Raw genomic sequence first — 18,331 nt, forward strand, 5'->3', positions numbered from 1 at the left:
ACTGACTCGGCTCCACCAAAATGTATAAAAGGACATCACTGAAACATCACTGAGCCACAAAAACTCTGCCTAAATGTAGCTTATCTTAATAATGTATAATATGAATTAATGTATAAACAGTTAAACTAAACCGCAATCATTTACCAGGTGGATGGTAAAATGTTTAATATTTGTAATTTATTTTGTTTCTAAAGAGGTTGAATCATGAAATGTAGTATTTTTGTCTTGATGGCATTGCATTGTTGCTCGTCTTCATTGCAAGATACTAAACATTGTTTCAGCACACTGACACCCGGCCCACTCAGTTTTCACCTCCAAAATTCCAATCTGCATGTGCCTTCAGTTGAATGAGGGATTTTTGAGATCTTCTAGTGGACATACAGAACCAGGAACCAGTGAGTCCACTCAGAACCAGGCTCCAGACACAGGATGATGTCTAAGGGCTGTCTGAAGAGAGAGACCAAGGTGCAGCGGAGTTAGTGTTCATCATAGGAATTTAATAGACCAACGTGAACACTTTACAAAAACAAGAAAACTGACAGCCAAAACATTCCTGTCAGGTGCAAACACTAACAGAAACAATTACCCACAAAACCCAAAGGAAAAACATGCTCCTTATGTGTGACTCCCAATCAGCAACAACGAGCTTCAGCTGTGCCTGATTGGGAGCCACACACACGGCCCAAAACAAAGAAATACAAAAACATAGAAAAAGGAACATAGAACGCCCACCCAATGTAACACCCTGGCCTAACCAAAATAAAGAACAAAAAACCCCTCTCTATGGCCAGGGCGTTACATGTTGCTACTTTATCAGCTGGAGATGGAAAGGGGAATACTCTAATCCTGGTTATTGGCAAACACTGAGATCTGTTGAGAAGTAAAGTTAAGGTTGTAGTGTCTATTCTCTTTGCCTCAGAACTGAAATTCTTGTTTCTTTTAGCTGGGGTGAACTGGGAATAATTCTAATTGATTCCTGTAAAGGAAAGAAAACCATTCCAGATATACAGTTCCAGTAAAACTTTTGGACACACATACTCATTCAAGGGTTTCTTTATTTTTACTATTTTCTACATTGTAGAATAATACTGAAGACATCAAATCTATGAAATAATACAGATGGAATCATGTAGTAAGCAAAAAATAAAGTATTAATCAAATTAAAACATATGTGTCATATTCGTGAATGTAGGTGGCAGGGAAGTCAGGCGCAGGAGAAACCAAGTTGGTTGATATGGAGTATTTAATAAAAAACAAACTCCATAACCAAAGTACAAAATAAACTGGGTAAAAAATACCCGTCACACACCGAAACACAGATCCACGTAAAATAACATACAAACAATCACCGACAAGGACATGAGGGGAAACAGATAGATAAATACACAAGCAATTAATGGGATTGGAAACAGGTGTGATGGAAGACAAGACAAAACCAATGGATAATGAAAAACTGATCAATGATGGCTAGAAGACCAGTGACGTCAACCGCCGAGCACCACCCGTGCAAGGAGGGGCATCGACTTCGGCAGAGGTCGTGACAATATGTTATATTTGAGATTGTTCAAAGTAGCCACCCTTTGCCTTGATGACAGCTTTGCACACTCTTGGCATTCTCTCAACTAGCTTCATGAGGTACTTTCCTGGAATGCATTAACAGGTGTGCCTTTTTAAAAGTTAATTTGTGGAATTTCTTTCCTTCTGTCACGCTCTGACCTAAGAGAGCTGTTTTTTCTCTGTTTAGTTAGGTCAGGGTGTGATATTGGTGAGCATTCTATGTTTTTTGTTTCTATGTTTAGTTCTTGTTTTTCTATTTCTATGTTGGAGTTTTGGGATGATCTCCAATTAGAAGCAGCTGGTTCGCGTTGTCTCTAATTGGAGATCATATTTAAGTTGGGGTTTTTTCTATTGTGTTTTGTGGGTAGTTGTTTTCCGTTTTGTTGTCTGTTGCCAGACGGAACTGTTTGCTGTCGTTTTGTTTCTTTGTAAAAGTGTTTAGTTTTCATTAAAGAATAATCATGAGCACTCAACACGCCGCGCCTTGGTCCCCTCTATACGACGACCGTTACAGAACTACCCACCATGATTGGATCAAGCGGCGTACCCAGGCAGAAATGGACACCTGGTCACATAAGGAGTGGACAGAAAGGAGAAACTGGACTTGGGGCCAGGTAATAGAGAGATATCGGAGCCTACCGGGGAAGAACAAGAGGCAGCCCCCCAAAATATTTTGGGGGGGGGCACACGGGTAGTTTGGCTGGGCCAGGGGTGAGACCTGAGCCAACTCCCAGTGCTTATTGTGGTGAGAATGTGCCTGCTTCTCGCACTCTCCCTCCAGTGCGCCTCCATAGCCCAGTATGGCCTGTGCCTGCTCCTCGCACTCATTTACATTTACATTTAAGTCATTTAGCAGACGCTCTTATCCAGAGCGACTTACAAATTACTCCCCCTCCAGTGCGCCTCCATAGCCCAGTACGTCCTGTGCCTGCTCCTCGCACTCTCCCTCCAGTGCGCCTCCATAGCCCAGTACGTCCGGTGCCTGCTCTGTGCACCCGGTCCTCAGTGTGTCTCTCCAGTCCGGTGAGAGCTGTTCCAGCTCCACGAGAAAAGCCTCCAGTGATAATCTATGGTCCGAAGCCTGTAGAGATGATCCATGGTCCGGAGCCTGTAGGGATGTTCCATGACATGAAGCCTCCAGAGGTAATCCATGGCCAGGAGCCTGTAGAGATAATCCATGGCAAGAAGCCTGTAGGGATTATCCATGGTCCGGAGCCTGTAGGGATAATCCATGGCAAGAAGCCTGTAGGAATTATCCATGGCCCGGAGCCTGTAGAGATGATCCATGGTACGAAGCCTCCAGTGATGATCCATGGTGCGGAACCTATAGAGATGATCCATGGCATGGAGCCTGCAGCAACGGTCCCTAGTCCGGAACCTATAATGACGCTTCCCAGTCCGGAGCCTCCAGCGACGCTCCCCAGTCTGGAGCCTCCAGCGACGCTCCCCAGTCTGGAGCCTCCAGCGACGCTCCCCAGTCTGGAGCCTCCAGCGACACTCACCAGTACGGAGCCTCCAGCGACGCTCCCCAGTCTGGAGCCTCCAGCGACGCTCCCCAGTCTGGAGCCTCCAGAAACACTCCACAGTACAGATGCCCACCAGGACCCTCCCCTATAGGTTCAGGTTTGCGGCCGGGAGTCCGCATTGTGGGGGGGGGGGGGGGGGTGTACTGTCACTCTCTGTTTAGTTAGGTCAGGGTGTGATATGGGTGGGCAATCTGTTTTTTGTTTCTATGTTTAGTTCTTGTTTTTCTATTTCTATGTTGGAGTTTTGGGATGATCTCCAATTAGAGGCAGCTGGTTCGCGTTGTCTCTAATTGGAGATCATAGTTAAGTTGGGGTTTTTTCTATTGTGTTTTGTGGGTAGTTGTTTTCTGTTTTGTTGTCTGTTGCCAGACGGAACTGTTTGCTGTCGTTTTGTTTCTTTGTAAAAGTGTTTAGTTTTCATTAAAGAATAATCATGAGCACTCAACACGCCGTGCCTTGGTCCCCTCTATACGACGACAACTCTATACGACGACCCTTCTTAATGAGTTTGAGCTAGTCAGTTGTGTTGTGACAAGGAAGGGGTGGTATACAGAAGCTAGCCCTATTTGGTAAAATTCCAAATCCATATTATGGCAAGAACATCTCAAATAAGCAATGAGAAACAACAGTCCATCATTACTTTAAGACATGAAGGTCAGTCAATGATTTCAGAAAAGTAAAAAATTTTCAATGTATCTTCAAGTGCAGTTGCAAAAACCATCAAGCTCTATAATGAAACTGGCTCTCATGAGGACCGCCAATGTATCTTCAAGTGCAGTTGCAAAAACCATCAAGCTCTATAATGAAACTGGCTCTCATGAGGACCGCCACAGGAAAGGAAGACCCAGAGTTGCCTCTGCTGCAGAGGATAAGTTCATTACAGTTACCAGCCTCAGAAATTGCAGCCCCAAAAAATGCTTCACAGAGTTCAAGTAACAAACACATCTCAACATCAACTGTTCAGAGGAGACTATGTGAATCAGGCCTTCATGGTCGAATTACCGCCATATCTTTGTGAGACGCAGTGTGGGTGAATGGATGATCTCCGAAATGTGTATTACCCACTGTAAAGCATGGAGGAGGTGTGATGGTGTGGGGGTGCTTTGCTGGTGACACTGTCAGTGATTTATTTAGAATTCAAGGCACACTTGACCAGCATGGCTACCACAGCATTCTGCAGCGATATGCCATCCCATCTGGGTTGCACTTAGTGGGACTGTCATTTGTTTTCAACAGGACAATGACCTCCAGGCTGTGTAAGGGCTATTTGACCAAGGAGAGTGCTGCATCAGATGACCTGGCCTCCACAATCACCTGACCTCAACCCAATTGAGATGGTTTGGGATGAGTTGGACCGCAGAGTGAAGGAAAAGCAGCCAACAAGTGCTCAGCATATGTGGGAACTCCAAGACTTTTGGAAAAGCATTCCAGGTGACTGCCTCATGAAGCTGGTTGAGAGAATGTCAAGAGTGTGCAAAGCTGTCATCAAGGCAAAGGGTGACTACTTTGAAGAATATAAAATATAAAATATTTTTTTGGTTACTACATGATTCCATATGTGGAATTTCATAGTTTGATCAAATCAAATCAAACTTTGATGTCTTCACTATTATTCTACAATGTAGAAAATAGTACAAATAAATAAAAACCCTTGAATGACTCGGTGTGTCCAAACTTTTGACTCATACTGTAAATAGTCAGTTGCCATAACTCCCCAGTGACAATGGAAAGACTGTTGGAAAAGCAAAAAAATTATAGGAAGCAATTTCCCTTCACCACTACTTACTGCGGTTCTCAAATTGCCTACGGTAGTTTGATAGTATCCTACCTAAACATAGTCTTTGTGCATACTGTCAAAATACATTGTTTAAAAATGCTGCCCCTGATGCTCTTTATAAATTACAGTTACAAAATCTCTGACAACCATCTGGATTATTAATTATATAAAATAGTGATATATAGCTTATAGTGTAAGACAAGAAGTATACCACCACCTTTGAAACTCACTCTTTGAATCTCAGCTGATGCAAAAGAGCATTAGCAGCTTCGTGTTGGGTCGGGTGTTAAATATCACTTTCTTGAATGACAATTTGTCAGAGTCGGACCAGTCCATTTTGAAAGGTATGTGCTGATTTGGGTCTGGCTTTTCTATCAGCACAATGACATACACATTCCCAAATTATAAAAATGTCCATGAAAGACCCCGCATGCATTTAAATGATTTACGAGGCCAATGCAATCGATTGCAATTTCTGCTAACATGCTTTTTATGGCAGCAGTGGTACAACCAGAGCGAGCCTGTGAGCGAGGGGGGATTATTCACTTTTTCAAGACTGAGGGGGAACAACACCGTAGGGGAGAAAAAAAAAACATTTGACAGTGTTTGTTTTAGGATTCGTGAAGTGTTCCCACAATGTCTACGAAAGCAGAGCAATGTAAGTACCATTATTTAAAATGTTCCTGACATATCATTATCCACCCATTTTTAGGTGTAATTTTCTAGTAAGAAAGCAAAGGAGGGGAGCTGTCCTTGGTGATGAAACCGCGGTTGCTAAGGCAGGTTGCAACACGTACTCGCTCTGCAGATGATGGCTCTAGGTAGGGGCTAGTGAAGGGGATGCGCTATTTTCTGGCGGTGGTCAACACAACGATATGGGGAAAAGATAATAATAGATATTAACCTTTCATTTTTGATTGACACGTTGAAAGAAAGGTTGGTGCGTGGAAAGAGATGTAGGTTATTCGTTTCAAGGTCGATTTCACAAATGCTCCGCTAAACAATATGGTGGCATTGGTGATCAGTAATGTGGTTGCTTTGCTTGTTCTTTTACTTACTTGACATAATATGAGACGAGTTTTTTTCTTCGTCATTTGCCTCTGAAACAGGTGGATGAGCATACTGCGGTTACATTGTATTTGATCAACTGAATCAATGCACAGTGTAATAAACAATTGGTGGTTTGTTGTTGTTGTCAATCAACACACCTTGGAGAACTCAACATTACTCAAGTAGGCATGTGTTACTTGGTTTCGAATAGGCCTATAATAATAACTGGAAGAAACAAGTTAATATAGGCCCATCTACATTTATTTGGTATAAAGACTGCTCAATATCGACTTGAAATATACGTGGCAATGTTTGGGGCAAAATAGAATGTTCTGTAGGCTGCTCTATGGTCCCATGTAGGCTATGTATTGTAAACATCACAAGAAATGGAAATAATCACAATTTGAACTCTAGCCTATAGACGATTTGTGTTGTTTCTCCTTATTTCAGTACATAGACATTACTGAATTGGTCGGACGTTAGTTTGCACAAGTTTCACAAATTTTAGCCCTTAAAAACAACAGTTGAAATTATTTTTTGGCAGGCAAAAACTAGAGACAGTAGATGTTCAGATTTTGCACCTTTGCTAATCTCGTCCACCCAGCAGGCTCTAGCAAGTGAGCCTATGAATGAGGTTACACCTTTGCTAATCTCGTCCACCCAGCAGGTTCTAGCAAGTGAGCCTGTGAATGAGGTTACACCTTTGCTCACATTTCTGGTTTTGCAAAGTGTGTCTGAAGGTAGCCTATTTTGGCAATGCAGTCATTCATTGCTATGAAATTTGCAAAAAAATAACACACTCATACACCCACGTAGATAACCTAAACACACTAATTGACTTACACACACACGCATACACACACGCACGCATACACACACGCATACACACACGCATACACACACACACGCATACACACACACACACACACACACACACACACACACACACACACACACACACACACACACACACACACACACACACACACACACACACACTCACACACACACACACACACACACACAAAAACAAAGCCTGTGGGTGTTATTGTTATTTTTGGGACATGTCATTTGCCGGTCAGCGAAAGCTAACCACTATTCCTCTCTGAGTCACAAAATGGCACCAAAACGACCCATTCCAGGGCTGGTTGTGACCTAGCTGGCCAAACACAAAGGCCACTTAAAGAGAGACAATGAAGGTGCCACAGAGACCCTCGCCCTTTGCCATGCTTATGGGGCAGCATATCAATGACCAGGCTTATACTGTACCAACCCTAACCCATTGCCCCCCCCCCTCCCCGATTTGATAAAGGCTTCATCAGATGTCATATGTTTGTCACTCTGCTCTTTATCTTGTTTAGTTGCCTCTAAGATAAGATACTTGCAAGAGTATCACAACCGCGTGCAACACAATATTTACCCCGTGCCCTCCGGAACAGACATTGCAAACACATTGAAATACTTTTCCCAAACCCTGCTCAGGTAAGTAGCCTGCGCTGGAACCACAGGTGAAGTAAAGGAGTGTAACAGTATTTGATGTTTAGTTTCAGAGGAGAGGTGACTGGGGTTAAGCCTAATTCTAATACATGCACAGCATCATGACAGTATTACTGCTGGTAGGAAGTCAGTTGGAATTAAAAGATAGAAGTGGAAATATGGGAAACGGTATTCTACAATGTAACTTTATAGTGTGCATCATCATTTAAGAATCCTAGTTGAAAACCCTCAGGTAATTTTCAGAGAGGGAATTGTCTTGCTCCATCCTCTGCCTTTGCGATACCATATGCTTCATGTTGCTGTATGAGGACCATGATCCTACAGTATCTCATCACTGCACTGTAACATTCTGACCAAACTGGACGCATGCGTGCGCCATCGCGCCATGTTGATTTTGTACCCCCACACCAGACATGATGATCAAGACACGCAGGTTGAAATATCAAAACAAACTCTGAACCAATTATATTAATTTGGGGACAGGTCGAAAAGCATTAAACATTTATGGCAATTTAGCTAGCTAGCTTGCTGTTGCTAGCTAATTTGTCCTGGGATAGAAACATTGGGTTGTTATTTTACCTGAAATGCACAAGGTCCTCTACTCCGACAATTAATCCACAGATAAAACAGTATATACCGAATTCCTTTCACGTTATCTTTCCTCCTTCCTCAGTCTTCTTTTTTACTTCTTTGGACTTTATATGGCGGTTGGCAACCAACTTTATGGTGCATTATTACAACCGACTGGAGTGTGGACGTCAGTTCATCTTTCAATCACCCACATGGGTATATGCTCCTAAAAACCAATGAGGAGATGGGAGAGGCTGGACTTGCAGCGCATTGAGCGTCACAAATAGAACCTATTTCTATTTTACCGCCTGGCCACGCAGACGCTCATTGAGGCGCGCGAGCAGTGTGGGTGCAATGATTGAATAACATGTATGTGTACATTTATTTTTACAAAGCTTGCGCACGCGATGCGAGCGGTGTGGTCAGCATGTTAGAGTCAACAACATGTTCCCCCTCTTATCATGCCATGGCTGTTTGGAATAGTATGCTCAAATTGAGACAAGCCAATAATGGCAATTTTGGTAGATTCGAATTGTGTTGATGTTGTCTAAAAGTAGTAGGTTATAAATGTTAATAATGATGTTATCTTGCTGATTATACTGGGTATGGTTTGTATTATATTTGAGAAACAAACGAACAAAAAGAAATAGGCAATTTCAACCCCTCTGTAGGTTCAGTGTTAGCTTTCTAGATGTACATGTCCATGGGATGTCCTGGAGTCTCACTCCCAGAGGGTTAGGGGAGGTCTGGTCCTCTGGTTCCTTGGGTCTGACAAGTCCCCAATGTGCTGTGACAGAGGATGGGAAGGAACAACACGTCCCCTCAGAACAGGTCAAGAAGCCAGGGCAGCCATTATGGCCATAAGCAGTATGTGACATTTAAGGCTTTGAGTTTGAGCAGAGCTCTCTGTGAGAATGAGCTGTGCTTTGATCATTGGCTACAGAAATCATCATCATTAGGCACAGTTATCTAAAGGGATGTGCATCAGGGAGACAGAACTTTCATGTTCCACTTTTATGAAAATTATGGGATTATGATGATCCCTTTAATTTCATCACACAGTGGACATACAGTAGTAGTGTACTGTAAATACATTTTACTGTGGCCAGATTCTGATTATTTTCAAGTCAAACATTGGTAAAGTATCCTGGATCTTTCTGACTTTGCTGAGAGAGCTAGCAGTCCTTGTGAGTGTGTGGTTACAAGCCTGGCATCCTATTTGTCCTTGGCACAGATGGAGCGTGATGGGGGCTGTGATTGTACGAGCCTGTGTTGTGGCAGCATGTTAACTCGAATGACAATTGTGTCTGTGAGGCGCAGTATCGTTGGGGTGTGAAGGGAATCCTGCTGGTATGATACTGTAACATTCGTCTCGTGTTTTCCTTGAGCTAAATCTCCTCCCTCCCAACTCACACATCAAGGCATGCCTCCCACATTGAAACCACTCTGCACTGCTCAGTAGACTCTCAGACATTCAAACAGACACCTGTGTTTCATTGGCCTGGGGTGCACTGAGGTTTGAAAACTGGAACGAGCATATGTCAGGTTCCTGAAAAGAAAGAACCCTGCACAGACAGAGGATGGAGCGGCCAAATTAATATTTCATGAATTCTGCAGCATAGAAAGATATCAGTGTAAGACATTGACGGTATTGGTTTAAAGGGATGGGGCTACCCATGGGCTCAATTTAAGGAGGTTTACCCCAAGGGGGTGCTATGTAACATGTTATAAATTAGTCAAGTATGATATAGTTGCCAGATTTTCCTCCCAGCCAGTCATCTACAAAGTAACACATACCAGCCAAGCTCTCTAGCTCTCTGCATCAATGAGCCATGGATTCACAGTCGCCCTGACCCCATGCCAAATTCCATCGCTCATTAGAGTGACTGTGAGGAACCAAGATTCAGTCTGACACTGAAAACAGATAATGTAACGTATCATAGTATGATGGAATGTTGAACCTGGCATGAACAAGTCACACTCAAAGGAAATCAAAAATCTCACATCTAGCTATTTGAGACACAAAAAACAGGGGCTATTACGATATTGTATCCCCTAGCTAATGCGTCATTACAGTAATGCTACTTATAATCGGTGGCTCACTCATGCTTGAGAGCAACAACACATTGCCACACTTAGAGAAAACATTTGGAAGATAGAGTTGCTTTGATTGGAAGAGTAGTATGTTTTACCTGATCTGAGATGTGTGTCTAACTGTGAGTGCATAACGTGAGTCTGTGTACTGTATGTGGGTTTGTCTGTGTGTGTGTGTGTGTGTGTGTGTGTGTGTGTGTGTGTGTGTGTGTGTGTGTGTGTGTGTGTGTGTGTGTGTGTGTGTGTGTGTGTGTGTGTGGGGGGGGGGGGGTTTGTTCAATTGAATTCTGCAGTTTGATATGTGCAAAGGGGTTAGTGATATTAAGTCATACTCCACAAGATATAAAGCTGACCCCCCCATTGTTAAACTGACTATCCATTCCAACTCCCCGAGAAAAACGTTAAAGTTTTTTACACTTTGGTTACTGGTATTTAAAATTGTCCAACATATCCGAATTCTTGCGGAGTATAACTTTCAGGGGAATTGTCAGAGTAATGAAGTGTTAAATGATGTTGATATTGTAAAATGTTGTAATAGTAGGCTATTCTGTATTTCTACACTATAATCCCCTTACTCACTGCCCCTCTAGAAATGCTATACCTCTATCTCTATGAATGACCTTTCAAAAACAATACATCAGCATTTGTAATCTGTGCTCTCATGCTAAGTACCTCCAAATCATTTTACTGATAGAAAAGCTTAGTTTTTTTACATAATGTTTAGTGAAAGAGAAGGGCTCTCCACCCCCCTCCCCCCCTCCCCACCGCTAGAATCCTCACACACTAACCAACCAACTAGTTCTCCGTCTCTCTAAATGGTGCGATTTCCACCTTGCCAGGGGACAGAAAACACAAACGTCCATCCCACATTAGCTCACAAACATAATGCTACCGGTCATCCCGTTTGAAACAACCTCTTCCTTTGTCATTATAGTTTCTCCCCTACCGTAGATTACTTCTTACAATTATTTAAGAGACTTGAATCCATATGCCTGTTGGATCTCATTATTTCTCCTGATGATACTGATACAGTATCATAATGTATGCGTACAGACATTTCTCTGGTGCAATAAACATGTGCTGTGACCCAGGAATTCTTATCTAACCTCACACACATATTTATTACTAGCTGAAGCATGTTTCAAAAGTGCCACCTCTGTATTTTTCCTAAAGGATTTGGTGTAGCTCCCATCCTTCACGACAGCCCCACAAAACAGGATATATATCCCTGAGAAACATCATGGCCCATTGGCATCACTGTATGACTGTTGCTGAATTGATCTGATTGGAATATAGCAGCCATAGAGGGAAACCATTTGCAGTTTCCCCTTTGGAGAAGTATGGGGTTGCCACTGAAAACATGCAATTTTTTACATTCTTGCTCCTTGTCACCAGATACGCATGAGATGCAGTGATCATTGCAGTTTTTGCAAACATTTCTGTTTATATTTTTTGTTTTTAGAAGACAAAGATATACAAAAAGTGAAATAGAAAATGTAAGTTATTCTATATGACACTGAACAGATAAAGCAGGGAACAATTCCCCATGCCTTCAGTGAAATATTAGAGACACTGCATCCTATGTTGGGTCTATCTGGGTTAGTTTTTTTCTATTTACCCTGTCTCTGTAGTGCCATTTCAATGTAATGTGCTGTTTCTTTGTTTCTTTGTTGTCTCTTTTTTCCCTTGTTCCCCCCTCCCCCCTACCCCCTCACCCCCGGAGCAGCATTCTGTCCCGCACAGGCAGGAAGGAGAACCAGGAAGCATCCAATTTGGCCGTGCCTATGACCATGTGTCTTTTTCCTGTGCCATTCCCACTCACCCCATCTCTAAGACCACAAGTCAGTTCCATCAACCCTACAGTTACTCGCTCCCTCCTTTACAGCGTTCTGCGTGATGCCCCGTCAGACCGCGGGGGGCAGGGGCAGCAGAGTCGGGACGCTCAGCTCTCAGAGTACCCCTCTCTGGACTATCAGGGGCTCTATGCGACCCTCGTTACCCTGCTTGACCTGGTGCCCCTGCTGCAGCACGGTCAGCATGGTGAGTGAAGCCAGGGTGTTTGTTCTCTCCCCCCCGACTGTCTTTCTTGACCACATGAAGCTGCCTTTTCTGGCCTCATTTCTACCAAGAGAGGAGTCCCACAGAAGATCTAAAGGCATGCATGGGGTGATGGGGAACACGCTGGATCCTGACAGTGTCAGGAACCACTCTAAATAGCAGGAGGATGAAGTCAGGCGCAGGAGACCGAGGTGCGTGAAACACACGTTTAATGAATAAGTCCATAATAGCCAAAACAAGGCAGGGTAACAAAACTCCAAACAACAGGAAAAATGAATCCTAGAAAGAGTCGAGACGCAGCCCAGCAACCCTAATGCCCAAAATGACAGCGGCAGAGGAAAAACAAATCCCCAACCTACTAAAAGGACGACACAAAAATAATCCCGCACAAACCCCAACTAAAACAGACAGACTAAATACCCCACTAATGACCTAACACAAAACAGGTGCTAACCTAAACAGACATCACCAAATGACACAGAAACAGAGATCGGTGGCAGCTAGTAGGCCGGCGACGACGACCGCCGAGCGCCGCCCGACAGGGGAGAGGCGTCACCTTCTGTGGGCGTTGTGACAGTACCCCCCCTTGACGCACGGCTCCCGCAGCACGCCGAAGCCGACCTCGAGGACGACCCGGAGGGCGAGGCGCAGGGCGATCCGGATGGAGGCTGTGGAATTCCCGCAACAGCGATGGATCCAAGATGTCCCCCACCGGTACCCAGCACCTCTCCTCCGGACCATACCCCTCCCAGTCCACGAGGTACTGCAGGCCCCCTACCCGACGCCTGGAGTCCAAGATGGACCGGACTGTGTACGCCGGGGCCCCCCCGATGTGGGGCGCAGGGACCTCCCACACCTCAGCATCCTGCAGTGGACCAGCTACCACCGGCCTGAGGAGAGACACATGAAACGAGGGGTTAATACGGTAATAGGAAGGGAGCTGTAGCCTATAACACACCTCGTTTATTCTCCTCAGGACTTTGAACGGCCCCACAAATCGCGGACCCAACTTCTGGCAGGGTAGGCGGAGGGGCAGGTTCCAGGTTGAGAGCCAGACCCTGTCCCCCGGGGTAACACGGGGGCCTCACTGCGGCGGCGGTCAGCGCTCTCCTTGTGCCGTCCCACAGCCCGTTCAAGGGATTCCTGGACGGCACTCCAGGTCTCCTTAGAGCGCTGTACCCAGTCCTCCACCGCAGGAGCCTCAGTCTGGCTCTGATGCCAGGGCACCAGGACCGGCTGGTAACCCAACACCACCTGAAAGGGCGACAGGTTAGTAGAGGAGTGGCGAAGAGAGTTCTGCACCATCTCGGCCCATGGCACGAACCTCGCCCACTCTCCCAGCCGGTCCTGGCAATAGGACCGCAGAAACCTGCCCACATCCTGGTTAATTCTCTCCACCTGCCCATTACTCTCGGGGTGAAAACCTGAAGTCAAACTGACCGAAACCCCCAGTCTCTCCATGAACGCCCTCCACACCCGGGACGTGAACTGGGGACCTCGATAAGAGACGATGTCCTCAGGCACCCCGTAGTGCCGGAAGACATGAGTAAACAGGGCCTCCGCGGTCTGTAGGGCCGTAGGAAGACTGGGCAAAGGGAGTAGACGGCAGGACTTCGAGAACCGATCCACAACAACCAGGATCGTGGTGTTCCCCTGAGACGGCGGGAGATCCGTGAGGAAATCCACCGACAGGTGGGACCATGGTCGCTGTGGAACGGGGAGGGGCTGTAGTTTCCCTCGAGGCAGGTGTCTAGGAGCCTTACACTGGGCGCACACCGAACAGGAAGAGACATAGCGCCTCACGTCCTTAGCCAAAGTGGGCCACCAGTACTTCCTTCTAAGACCCCGCACCGTCCACTCAATCCCTGGATGACCCGAGGAGGGTAGGGTGTGCGACCACCGGATCAGTCCGTCGCGGACACCGAGCGGGACGTACTTCCGACCCGCGGGACACTGAGGTGTAGTGGGTTCTGATTGCAACGCCTGCTCGATGTCCGCATCCACCTCCCAGACCACCGGTGCCACCAGACAGGAGGCTGAAAGTATGGGAGTGGGGTCAATGGACCACTCCTCGGCGTCGTGGAGACGAGACAGTGCGTCGGCCTTGATGTTCCGGGAACCTGGGATGTACGAGATGGTGAACTGAAATCTCGTGAAAAACATAGCCCACCTGGCTTGGCGAGGTTTCAGTCTTCTCGCAGCCCGGATGTACTCCAGATTACGGTGATCAGTCCAGATGAGAAAAGTGTGTGGTGCCCCCTCAAGCCAATGTCTGCACACCTTCAGGGCCCTGACCACGGCTAGCAACTCCCTGTCCCCCACATCATAGTTACGCTCCGCCGGACTCAGCTTCTTAGAAAAGAAAGCACAGGGGCAAAGCTTCGGGGGCACGCCCGAACACTGTGACAGCACAGCTCCAACCCCAGCCTCGGACGCGTCCACCTCCACTATGGATGGCAAAGTGGGGTCTGGAGGTGCCAGCACTGGGGCGTCGGTAAACAGAGTCTTCAGCCGACAAAAGGCTCTGTTCGCCTCCGCCGACCACCGCAGCCGCACCCGGCCCCCCTTCATCAGTGAGGTAATGGGAGCCGCCACCTGCCCAAAGCCCCGGATAAACCTCCGGTAGTAATTGGCAAACCCTAAGAACCGCTGCACCTCCTTAACCGTGGTCGGAGTCGGCCAATTACGCATGGCCGCAATGCGGTCACATTCCATCACCACCCCGGATGTGGAAATGCGATACCCCAGAAAAGAGACGGCGCGTTTGGAGAACTCACATTTCTCGGCCTTGACGTACAGGTTATGCTCCAACAGTCGCCCAAGCACTTTACGCACCAGAGACTCATGCGCGGCGCGTGTGGCGGAGTAGATCAGAATGTCATCGATGTACACCACCACACCCTGACCAAGCAGGTCCCGGAGAATCTTGTCCACAAAGGATTGGAAGACAGCTGGAGCATTCTTCAACCCATACGGCATGACGAGGTACTCATAATGGCCAGATGTAGTACTGAATGCGGTTTTCCACTCGTCCCCATCTCGGATATGCACCAGGTTATACGCGCTCCTGAGATCCAGTTTTGTGAAGAAGCGCGCCCCGTGAAATGACTCCACCGCCGTAGCGATGAGAGGTAGCGGGTAACTGAAACCCACCGTGATGGAATTTAGACCTCTGTAGTAAATGCACGGACACAAACCTCCCTCCTTCTTCTTCACAAAAAAGAAGCTCAAGGAGACAGGTGATTTGGATGGCCGAATGTATCCCTGTCTCAAGGACTCAGTGATGTATGTCTCCATAGCCGCTGTCTCCTCCTGAGACAGAGGATACACGTGACTCCTGGGAAGGGCAGCGTTAGCCTGGAGGTTTATCGCACAATCTCCTCGTCGATGAGGGGGTAATTGAGTCGCCTTCGTTTTACTGAAGGCGATAGCCAAATCGGCATATTCTGAGGGAATGTGCACGGTAGAGACTTGGTCTGGACTCTCCACTGTAGTCGCACCGATGGAAACCCCTATACACGTGCCCGAGCACTCCCTCGACCACCCCTTAAGAGCCCTCTGTCTCCACGAAATTGTAGGGTTGTGAGTGGCCAGCCAGGGAATTCCCATTACCACCGGAAATGCAGGGGAATCAATGAGAAAAAGGCTTATACGTTCCTCATGACCCCCCCATCACCATAACCAGTGGCACAGTGACTTCCCTCACCAGGCCCGACCCAAGTGGCCGACTGTCTAGGGCATGCACGGGGAAGGGTTGGTCCAGCTGAACCAGGGGAATCCCTAACTTATTGGCGACCCCACGGTCCATAAAAGTCCCAGTCGCGCCTGAATTGACTAGCGCCTTATGCTGGGAGTGAGGGGAGAACTCAGGAAAACAAACTAAGGCATACATGTGGCCAACAGGGGGCTCTGGGTGTGTCTGGTGCTGACTCACCTAGGGTGTCGACGTGGTGCTCTGCCTGCCCTCTGAACTCCCGGGCGAGCCTCTCCAGCACCGGTCGGCAGTGTGCCCTCTGCAACCACAGTGTGCGCAGGAGAAGCCCCCCCCCTCCGGTCCTCCTAGCTGCAGCCCCCCCTATCTCCATGGGCGTTGGAGCAGGAGGACTGGGAGGTGGAACGAAAAGGCCCCGACCGGAACGCCCGTGGGCAGCCAGCAGGTTGTCCAGCCTGATGGACAGATCAATGAGCTGGTCCAGGGTGATGGTGGTGTCCCGACATGCCAGCTCCCGGCGGACGTCCTCTCTCAGGCTACAGCGGTAGTGATCAATCAGGGCCCTCTCATTCCACCCCGCTCCCGCGGCTAGGGTCCGGAACTCCAACGCAAAGTCCTAGGCGCTCCTGGTCTCCTGTCTCAGGTGGAACAGTCGCTCACCGGTGAACTCCGGGTAGTCATCCCTAGCCGAGTCTGGACCCTCCCAGATGGCGTTGGCCCATACTAGGGCTCTACCCGTGAGACACGAGGCGAGGACCTTAACCCTCTCCTCTCCCGAGGCTGTGGGGCAGACGGTCGCTAGGTACAGCTCCAGCTGGAGTAGGAACCCCTTACACCCAGCGGCCGTCCCATCAAACTCCCTGGGGGCGCGATCTTAATGCCACTGTGGCTTAGCTCCGTCGGTGCTGGTAGGGGCGCAGGGTATTGAACCGGAGCTGGCATGGGTGGGGGAGCGCCTCTCTCCCAGCTCTCTAGACGCGCCAACACCTGGTCCATAGCTGTACCCAGGCGATGGAGGATGTTGGCATGCTGGGTAACCTGCTCCGCCATGGACGGAGTTGGCGCTTCTGCTCCTGCTGACTCCATGATTTCGGGTGCGTGATTCTGTCAGGATCCACTCTAAATAGCAGGAGGGTGAAGTCAGGCGCAGGAGACCAAGGTACGTGAAACACACGTTTAATGAATAAGTCCATAATAGCCAAAACAAGGCAGGGTAACAAAACTCCAAGCAACAGGAAAAATGAATCCTAGAAAGAGTCGGGACGCAGCCCAGCAACCCCAATGCCCAAAATGACAGTGACAGAGGAAAAACAAATCCCCAACCTACTAAAAGGACGACACGAAAATAATCCTGCACAAACCCCAACAAAAACAGACAGACTAAATACCCCACTAATGACCTAACACAAAACAGGTGCTAACCTAAACAGACATCACCAAATGACACAGAAACAGAGATCGGTGGCAGCTAGTAGGCCGGCGACGACGACCGCCGAGCGCCGCCCGGCCGGGGAGAGGCGCCACCTTCTGTGGACGTTGTGACAGACAGCTCACTTTATTGATAACCTAGAATAACCTGGAATTTACAGACATACTGTAGTACTGTATACATGTATTAACTGTTTGCTTTCTCTTTTTAAATGAGAATGTGAAATTGGAAAAATGCATTGAAAATGGAAATGTATTTGCAAAAAAGCCATTTAAAGGTTAAATTGCTATGGCTAGCATATGTTGTGTATCTATTAACTGCACCAGGGAATAGTAATCTGTCAATAGCAAGTCTGTGAATACAGTTGTTGACGGAAGTTTACATACACCTTAGCCAAATACATTTCAACTCAGTTTTTCACAATTCCTGACATTTAATCCTAGTAAAAATGCCCTGTTTTATGGCAGTTATGATCACCACTTTATTTTAAGAATGTGAAATGTCAGAATAATAGTAGAGAATTATTTATTTCAGCTTCTATTTCTTTCATCACATTCCCAGTGGGTCAGAAATTTACATACACTCAATTAGTATTTGGTAGCATTGCCTTTAAATTGTTTAACTTGGGTCAAACGTTTCGGGTAGCCTTCCACAAGCTTCCCAAAATAAGTTGGGTGAATTTTGGCCCATTCCTCCTGACAGAGCTGGAGTCAGGTTTGTAGGGTTGAACACACTTTTTCAGTTCTGTCAACACATTTTCTATAGGATTGAGGTCAGGGCTTTGTGATGGCCACTCCAATACCTTGACTTTGTTGTCCTTAAGCCATTTTGCCACAACTTTGGAAGCATGTTTGGGGTCATTGTCCATTTGGAAGACCCATTTGCGACCAAGCTTTAACTTCCTGACTGATGTCTTGAGATGTTGCTTCAATATATCCACATAATTCTCCTTCCTCATGATGCCATCTATTTTGTGAAGTGCACCAGTCCCTCTTGCAGCAAAGCACCCCCACAACATGATGCTGCCACCCCCGTGCTTCAAGGTTGGGATGGTGTTCTTC

At 46.9% G+C, this 18,331-nt stretch overlaps 1 protein-coding gene across 1 annotated transcript in view; it reads left to right on the forward strand.

Moving 5' to 3' along the window:
• The first annotated feature begins 5,416 nt into the window (after positions 1 to 5,416).
• The window catches only part of LOC115162271 (protein unc-79 homolog), a 51,930-nt gene continuing 39,015 nt past the window's right edge, over positions 5,417 to 18,331 (forward strand). The window contains exons 1-3 of the mRNA XM_029713420.1: positions 5,417 to 5,518; positions 7,272 to 7,392; positions 11,798 to 12,111. Of these exons, the coding sequence (XP_029569280.1) occupies positions 5,497 to 5,518; positions 7,272 to 7,392; positions 11,798 to 12,111 (457 nt within the window). The 5' untranslated portion in view covers positions 5,417 to 5,496. The remainder of the gene's footprint in view (positions 5,519 to 7,271; positions 7,393 to 11,797; positions 12,112 to 18,331) is intronic.

The sequence above is a fragment of the Salmo trutta genome, chromosome 25, assembly GCF_901001165.1.
Source record: "Salmo trutta chromosome 25, fSalTru1.1, whole genome shotgun sequence".
Lineage (NCBI taxonomy): Eukaryota > Metazoa > Chordata > Actinopteri > Salmoniformes > Salmonidae > Salmo > Salmo trutta.